Source organism: Chiloscyllium plagiosum, chromosome 23, assembly GCF_004010195.1.
Source record: "Chiloscyllium plagiosum isolate BGI_BamShark_2017 chromosome 23, ASM401019v2, whole genome shotgun sequence".
In the NCBI taxonomy this organism is placed as follows: domain Eukaryota; kingdom Metazoa; phylum Chordata; class Chondrichthyes; order Orectolobiformes; family Hemiscylliidae; genus Chiloscyllium; species Chiloscyllium plagiosum.
The window spans coordinates 19287004-19296233 of record NC_057732.1 but is presented as its reverse complement, the minus strand read 5'-3'; the positions used below and the strand labels follow the sequence as shown (position 1 = coordinate 19296233).

The window sequence follows — 9230 nt, the reverse complement described above, 5'->3', positions numbered from 1 at the left end:
ATGCAGTGGTAGTGACCCTGCCTCTGAGCCAGAAGGTCTGGGTTCAAGTTCCACCTGCCCTGGAGTTGTGTCACAGTGTATCCAAACAGGTTGGGGGAAAAATCATGAGAAATCTAGCAATAGGCCCTTTGTGGTACAGCTATAGTGTCCCTACTTTTGAGCCAGGAGACCTGTGTTCAAGTACTACCTCCTCCAGAGGTAAGTAATAATATCGCTGAACAGGCTGATCAAAAAAATCTAGAAATCTAGCAATACGTTTCTTTAAAATCAACAACTGATGGTTACAATGGGATCTTGATCAGATAGGTCAATGGTCTGAGATGTGGCAGATGGAGTTTAATTTAAATAAATGTGAGGTGCTACATTTTGGGAAAGCAAATCTTAGCAGGACTTATACACTCATTGGTAAGGTCCGAGAGAGTGTTGCTGAACAAAGAGACCTTGGAATGCAGGTTCATAGCTCCTTGAAAGTGGAGTCGCAGGTAGATAGGATAGTGAAGGCGACATTTGGTATGCTTTCTTTTATTGATCAGAGTATTGAGTATAGGAGTTGGGAGGTCATATTGCGGCTATACAGGACATTGGTTAGGTCACTGTTGGAATATTGCGTGCAATTGTGGTATCCTTCCTATTGCAAAGATGTTGTGAAACTTGAAAGGGTTCAGAAAAGATTTACAAGGATGTTGCCAGGTTTGCAGGATTTGAGCTATAGGGAGAGGTTGAATAGGCTGGGGCTGTTTTCCATGGAGCTTTGGCGACTGAGGGGTGATCTTACAGAGATTTACAAAATCATGATGGGCATGGATAGGATAAATAGACAAAGTCTTTTCCCTGGGGTGGGGGAATCCAGAACTAGAGGGCATAGGTTTAGGGTGAGAGGGGAAAGATATAAAAGAGACCTAAGGGGCAACTTTTTCTCGTAGAAGGTGGTACGTGTATGGAATGAGCTACCAGAGGAAGTTGTGGAGGCTGGTACAACTGCAACATTCAAAAGGCATCTGGATGGGTATATGCATAGGAAGGGTTTGGAGGGATATGGGCCAGGTGCTGGCAGGTGGATCTAGATTGGGTTGGGATATCTGGTCGGCGTGGATGAGTTGGGCCGAAGGGTCTGTTTCAGTGCTGTGCATCTCTATGACTCTATGAACTGACAACTTTGTATTTAAGAATTCTCAGACGAAGGTTAGTCTGAAATGGGGCTTTTAATGTAACCTGCAGCATTAGTCGTTGTGCTCTCATTCCTTTGTCGGTGGGATATATTGGAGTGTAGAAAGTACAATTCACCCCACCTTAGAAAGAACACACCTTAAAAAAATAACTGACCCAACTTCTACGTGTAATTATTACTGAGAGCGCGGCTGGTAATTCAATTCCACGGTATGAGATGGGCACATCGAAAGCACTGATACTTTCCGAGTGGATTTTGGAAACGCTTCTCTGCAAAAATATAAAGGTCTTAGACAATTGGCTGCATTTTCCTGTGCACTGTACTCCATCATAATCCCTTCTGAAAGCATCACATGTATCGTGAATTTAACATGAAGTCACTTCAGACCTGGATCCATTTCATGTATAACCGGAGCACCAGTTTTGCCACACACACCTGTCAACATTTTCTGCATTCACAGCACTAATCGAGTTCCCTTGACTGTGTCTCCTTTCTGGGCTGTAGGAAGACAGTGTCAGGTGGGAAAAACACACAAAATGCTGCAGAAACTCAGCATCAGATTCGAAATACGATCTCTCCTTCGCATTTGCTGTCAGATCTGCCGAGTTTCTCCAGCAATCTCTGTTGGCACGCCAGTATCCTAAAGAACTTTGCTTTTATTCGAGTGACAGGCGGGAGTGTTTTCTAGGTGGAGGGGCGTGTTGATGGAAGAAACTCCCTGTTACAATTACTGACATCACTGAAACAAAGCAGTAGGGATGAGATTTTTAAAAAAGTCACAATTCTGAACGGTTTTCTTTTACGTGCTGATACATCTATGCATTTTCAGCATTCTTCTGTTTTTAACATAATGGGATTGATACTACAGACACAGAGTGAGCACAACACGAGTGGAACGTTTGATTAATCTACTTTTTTTAAAAAGGGGATAATCCACTGATCTGATTGGCTACGTTAGAGTTAAGTACAGGCCTTCAACTGATCTGATTGGGTTTAAAGGATATCGATAAATAAAGCGGATCCTCAAAACGGAGCCAAGTTGACAATTAGAGGCATGTTGTTAACTTAAGAAACATTGATCGTTTACACATCAGTACTTGTGAATGCTTTCAATTGTCTTGATACTTTATATTTCGATACAAGAACAGATACAGATTGTAAAGCAAAAAAAATCGTATGAGGTCTCATCCAGCAATTGCTATAATACCTACAATAAATTATACAAATATCGCCGAGTTGGAAAGACACAATGTGACAAAACACCCAGTGTTCTCTTCAAAGAGCAAACAATAAGGTGAAACCATCAAACTGTATGCAGACAAAGAATCAGGTGGATTTAATTTTTCTAACTAAGGACAGGTAGAAGCACAGGCGATAGTGTAGGGACAGTGTGATGGTCATTTATGAAAATAAAAATAAACCTGAGTGAGCTGGGCTCGCAGAACTCCCCACAGCCAGCTGTCAGGGGCATGGTTCAGTTATTGTTGTGTTGCCGTGCCTGGCCCGCCCTTCTGCCCTGAGGAGGTTCACTGAAAGAACACACCTTAAAAAAATAACTGACCCAACTTCTACGTGTAATTATTACTGAGAGAGCGGCTGGTAGTTCAATTCCACGGTAATGTGAGACAAAACACAACTAGACGTTACCTGCGCGACCCCATTAGCCTACAGAGCCACACAACTTCGCCTGTGGAAGGGGAGGGGGTGTGAAAAGAGAGGGTCCCAGACCCTGTTCCCCTGTCACTCAGCGCTGCCTCGACTGCTGCTGCTGCCGCCGCCTGTGAGGCTCGGGCTCGGGGAAACCGCAGTTCACGCCCTGCTCTGATTGACAGGCCGGCGGGGCTGGCTCTGTGTGAGGAGGGGGTGGGACTGTTCGCTCTTTCGCTGCCTCTGCTTCCCCCCCACTTCTTTCCTCTGTCTCTCTCTCTCTCTCTCTCTGTGCTGGAGATACAGGGGGAGAGCGGGAGGCTCTGGCTGACACAACCAGAGCCGAGGGTGGTGGAGCCGAATCCCCCTCCTCTCCCCTCCGTGTGCCTGGCTCGCCCACCCCTCCTTTGGAGTGTTAGCCTCCATGAATTTACCGAGCGGCGCTCTGTGGGGATGATGCTCGGCTCTTGACGCCGCTGAGCACGCGTTGCTGACTGGAATTTGTACTATTTAATCCTCTGACCCCCCTCCGCTCTGGCTGTATGATGGGGAAAGAGCAGGAACTTCTGGACGCCGCTCGCATTGGGAATGTAGCGGTGGTGGAAAAATTGCTAAGTGGCAAAAAGGGATTACTAGGAAGTGGATCGAGCTCCATTCCACTGTCCAGCTTGCTGAGGTGAGTTAGAGAGACCTCCAGCCTGTTCTCTTTAGACCCGTGCGAGAGTCTGTTTCATTTCAGGTTGGGAATACAAACAGTTCAGTACTGTGAGGTGACATGACCCTTTCAATTTCTATCCAGGTTCATTCCATTGTGGAGCACCGTACAGCGTTAAGGCACCTTTTAAAATGTGAAATTCTCTGATGTTTTTTGTTCGATTGACTAATCATTATCGGTTGACTGTATGCAAGCCAGCTACTTCCTGCATTCCCCAATGAAAGAAATTCCCAGTCCGGTTTGTACTTTGTGACTGTGGCTCTGAGATGGCCATGTTTACAGGGTTAATGTTGGTACAGGTGCAAATGTGATGAAATATTAACGTGTCGAAATGTTACACCAGCCAAAACAAAAAAAAGTTGGAGAATCTATGCTCTGAGTTTATGTTGGTTAGGCTATTTATCACTTCGAAACTAAAGAGTTCCATGACATTTCCCCAAAAAAGATGTTCGGACGCTTGTTGTCCTTGGACGGTGTGTATTGCTGTGACAATAGACCACTGAGAGGTAAACAAAGTGGGGGCAGGAATTTCAAATAGTAAATGTGGTCGTGTTGTTAGCGGGGGGAGGGATGTGGGGGGGATGATGGGCACTAGGACCAGGATATGGAGTAGGAACATCATGGTAAAAATGCAAGCTCTCGGAGGATAGAGGTTGGCGGTTACACACTCAAAACATAATTGAAAAATGGAAGGTTTATTTTTTCCTTTTGTTTAAAATGAGTAACATGAAGGATCAGAGGTTTGTGTTCACATTCACTTCTGGTATCGCAATGAGCTTACAGCGGAGCTTCTATCTCGGTTTTGTGTTTGGGATGGGAGGGAACAGGACAAAGCCAGCAGCGCAGAGAGGGAATTCCTCCTGGCGGCGGCGCCTTGTATTTCATGTGTTGGACAATGAAAGGGATGGGACACATTGTATCCAGATTGGAGCATTGTCATTCGCAGCTCCCTGTCGCCTGTGTGAGTCCATTGGAAAGCTGTACTCGCCGTTTATTCGGAATCTCAGTTCTCCACCAGCCTCGCTCCCTCCTGAGGTGATGAATGGCTCTTGATTGACCGACAGGGCGACGAAACCACATTAAAAGGAACCGGGTGCTGCAGCTAAAGTTTAACTTACTGTTTCAGTTGGACGTCGATGGTTTTGTTGGAACACACTATATGACTCATTGACTTTTTAAACCAAGAAACAACGTTTCATAAGCGACCAACAGGACAGATCCCTTTCTTTTACAAGAGAAAGTCCTCTTATTTGCATAACATGGCGTTGGTTCAGCGGCAGTACTGCTGGATGTTTGGAATAGCTAGGATAGTTCAGTCGTCTGGGAAGCTGGTAGTTTACAGATGAACCAACGCCACATAACAGACTTCTTCATCCCAGGGCAATGAGGGTCATTTCCCACAGCACCTGGCCACTGCTGAATGACATTTATTTTGATGGATAGGTGTTGAACCTCACTAAGCTGGGAGAAACTAAGGGCATTTAAAACTGTGCTATAAACAAACACTGTTTCTGAATGTTTATACGTGTGTGACTGATATAAATAAACTGGCGTATGATTTCAGATGTCAATTTATGAATTTACATGGTTGTGAGCTAAGTAGTATTACTGGAACTGTCGATGCAAGGGTTGACATATTTCAATATTTACTGCTTCTGAAAGGAAAAACAAATGATTCCATTATTGACATGCTTACTTATTCTGAATGGTATACATCCACTTACAAGGAGGTTTACAATACAAATACATTCTTGGTAATCTATAACTTTTAAGTGACATTGTGTTAATCACAGAGGAAGTTCAATCATCATTTGCATTATAGTTTGTCTTGCAGTGATTATGTGGAGGATAATATTTATCCAGATGTAATAATAGATCAGTAACTTGTCCAGGACTGTTGAGATGATGAAAAATGCTGAAGAATTTCATAGGAAACATCTAGACCTAAAATGATGCAGCAGCCTTAAAATCAGCACCAGCTAATTGTCGACATTGAGATCCTAGGAAATAAATAGAGAAGCAACTCAATATTAACTTAGCGGATATCGTGAAATATAGAAGGATAGACTTCTAGCTTGCTTTGAACAATAAGGAAAAGTTTCAGGCAACTTAACATACAAGAGTTAATAAACAGGCAGGTTACTCAGTCTATCTGCTTCTTGGATGCCCAGCTTTTCTTGCATCCCTTCTGGAACTGTTAGAAATGGGAACAGTATTCAAGTCTTGGACAGAGTTGGACTTGGTCTGCAGCTGAGACACTACAGTTGCTTTTGAGGCATTGCTTGCAGTACAAATAATGTAGGAGATCCACTTAACTATAGACCCAATTGAGCATAAGGAATGCCAATGGTTGATGGAAATAAAAGGCAAGTTTTGGATTTTAATTCCATTTTAAAAGATTGGAAGCAACTTTGAGGAATTGAAAGTCAAATGTCACTTTGTTCAGACCGTATCGATATTATGGGTAATGGATATTGAAGGTAATTAAAAATAGAAAGCAGACAAAACAATGGAGGAGCCACAATAAATGAAAATGATGAAGTCAGCTCCATGGTGAAGAGAATAAGCTGGTAAATGGAGCTGAACATTAGACAGTGGCAGCATGAGGAGGATGACAGTTTGCAATATTATCACACTTTAAATCTCTCATGTTTGAATCAAGTTATGATCCGACAGAGTAGCCTGCAAAACCAATCAGTAGCAAATAATACAAATGTACTTTGCTGGACACTGAGAGAACTTGCTTTTTAATAGCACCTAGATACAGTATGTCTGTGTTTCACAGGCAATATATGATCATTTTGTGTTGGAAATTTTCTTCAGCCAACTGTGTTCACTGAAGTCCTGCGAAGAGTAAATAATATCAACAATTGGTTATTTTCTTCAGTCCTGGTCACGTGGCTGAGGAAAGAATGTTGGCGAGGACAATGGAAGGGCTCCTTGCTATGCAAAAAAAATGCTTTTTGATATTTCAGGCTCAGCCGTAGCATTGCTTCAACTTTTAACCAAAACTTGACATTTCTGACCATACATCACTTCCTCAAAACAGCACTGAAATGTCAGTGTATCTTTTTCCTCAAAGAGAAATTTTAACCTCCAACTTTGATAGGTAATAGGGTGAGGGTTATGTACTAACTGAGCTAAATTTGTATTTGAATTGTCAGCATCTGTTGTCCAATTTATCGTTGTAACTGTCGACATGTATGACAGTTATAAATATTTTATGATCTGAAGTAACATCTTGACTAGTACAAAAGTGGGGGTGGGGAGGCAATGAACACACTGGTGCGAGAGGGGTAATGCTTTGCTTTGAAGTTTAGGAAAATGCTTCGGAGATTTTGTTAGATTACTTCATCTGAATGCTCAATGCAGATAGCTAAAAAATGTTATCTTCCATTGCTGACATCCATCAACATGATGAACAGCAACATTTACCCAACCTTCTGACTGTTCTGAATAAAATTGCTTGTGTTTACCAAGCCTGCTGTTTTTAATTGGATCAGCAGAAGGAGGAGATTCCTAATACAAATCTCCTCCTTTCGACCTGAGCAAGTATTATCTCAGAAAATATTACAGGGTCTGTGGCAGATGTGTTGTCTGAGGCTTAAAACCTTATTTGGTTCTAAATCTGTCCTTAGGATAGGTACGCTTTATCTGATTTACCATTTTCAGTAAGAAACGAATTAAATACAATCACACATTGAGGTAACACTGTTCAGTTTTATTTCAACACAAATATTTAATTTTCTGCAAATACAGTTGAGGTAATTTTGTATGTTTTTCATAAAAAAACGGCATCAGACTGATCTGCTCAGATTGTAAACATGGACGTTTGAGACACTTAGTATGCATTTGTAATTTGACTGTCAATTTTCATCTACTTAGACCCCACATAATCATTTTAAGGCTTGTGAAAATTAAAAACAACACTATTTTGTATTGTTTAAGCCTAAATATACATTGAGGGATAAAGTTATTTTAGTACTACAGTGGAAGTTGGAGCAGGAGTAGGCCAAGCAGCCTACTGAACCTGCACTGCCATTCAGTTCAATCATAGCTGATCTTCTAGCACAGCATCATTGTTTTCTCTCTCAATCCCATATTGCTTGATATCTTTTAATAGCTAGTAATCTATTGATCCGTCTTCAATATACTCGTGGCTGAGCCCAATGGATGGATGCAGTAAAGCAGTCATTATGATACTAAATTAGTAATTCAGAGGCTGGAATGATAATATAGAGATGAGTTCAAATCGATTATAGAGGCTTGGGAATTTGAAATCTGCTTTTTGACAACGTCTTTGATAATTAAAATGCTAATATATAGGGTTACAGGGATAGCGTAGGGGAATGGATCTGAGTGGGATGCTCTTCAGAGGGTTGGTGTGGACTTTTGGGCCAAATGGCCTGTTTCCACACCATAGGGATTCTAGGATTCTAGGATTCTAAAATCAGTCAAGATGCCCATGAAGCTGTTGCCATTGGTACTCAACCTGTTAAGAGATGTTATTTAAGTGGTTGTGCGTGTATGGAATGAGCTGCCAGAAAAAGTAGTGGAGACTGGTACAATTGCAGTATTTAAAAGGCATCTGGATGGGTATATGAATACAAAGGGTTTAGAGAGATGGTAGGCCAAGTGCTAGCAAATGGGGCTAGATTAGATTAGGATATCTGGTTGGCATGGACAAATTTGACTGAAGGGTCTATTTCCGTGTTGTACATCTCTATGACTCTAAGTGTACTTACTTGCCTCTTCAGCATGCATCTCTATACTCAGTACTGTAATGTATTTGAATTTTATTTGCCCTCTGAAATGGTCTAGTAATCCACTCATTTGTCTCATACTTGTATTTAAAAAGATATCAGAATAAAATGGACAAACCATCCAGTATTGAGCTGAGCAACAATATTATACATGATAAAAAGGCAGGCACAAGCTCATCTACTCTACAAATTGTACTTCCTAGATATCCAACAGATTGTCAATTAGCTCAAGGGAAGACTTTGAAGAAGTAACAAAGAGGATTGATGAGGGCAAAGCAGTAGATGTGATCTATATGGACTTCAGTAAGGCGTTCGACAAGGTTCCCCAAGGGAGACTGATTAGCAAGGTTAGATCTCATTGAATACAGGGAGAACTAGCCATTTGGATACAGACCTGGCTCAACAGTAGAAGACAGACGATGGTAGTGGAGGATTGTTTTTCAGACTGGAGGCCTGTGACCAGTGGAGTGCCACAAGGATCGGTGCTGGGTCCTCTACTTTTTGTCATTTGCATAAATGATTTGGCTGCAAGCATAAGAGATACAGTTAGTAAGTTTGCAGATGACACCAAAATTGGAGGTGTAGTGGACAGCGAAAAGGGTTACCTCAGATTACAACAGGATCTGGACTAGATGGACAAATGGGCTGAGAAGTGGCAGATGGAGTTTAATTCAGATAAATGCGAGGTGCTGTGTTTTGGGAAAGCAAATCTTAGCTGGACTTATACACTTAGTGGTAAGGTCCTAGAGAGTGTTGCTGAACATAGAGACCTTGGAGTGCAGGTTCATAGCTCCTTGAAAATTGAGTCACAGATAGATAGGATAGTGAAGAAGGCGTTTGGTATGCTTTCCTTTATTGGTCAGAGTATTGAGTACAGGAGTTGGGAGGTCATGTTGCGGCTGTACAGGACATTGGTTAGGCCACTGTTGGAATATTG

At 42.0% G+C, this 9230-nt stretch overlaps 1 protein-coding gene across 10 annotated transcripts in view; it reads left to right on the top strand.

Annotated features, from left to right (window-relative positions):
• The first annotated feature begins 2657 nt into the window (after positions 1 to 2657).
• anks1b (ankyrin repeat and sterile alpha motif domain containing 1B) overlaps positions 2658 to 9230 on the top strand; it is an 813858-nt gene continuing 807285 nt past the window's right edge. For 3 of the 10 annotated variants that reach the window (XM_043713627.1, XM_043713638.1, XM_043713626.1), the window contains exon 1: positions 2660 to 3491. In XM_043713627.1, the coding sequence (XP_043569562.1) occupies positions 3358 to 3491 (134 nt within the window). In that variant the 5' untranslated portion in view covers positions 2660 to 3357. Of the gene's footprint in view, positions 3492 to 9230 lie in introns of all 10 variants that reach the window. The other 7 variants (XM_043713630.1, XM_043713632.1, XM_043713643.1 and 4 more) reach the window with 6 other exon arrangements.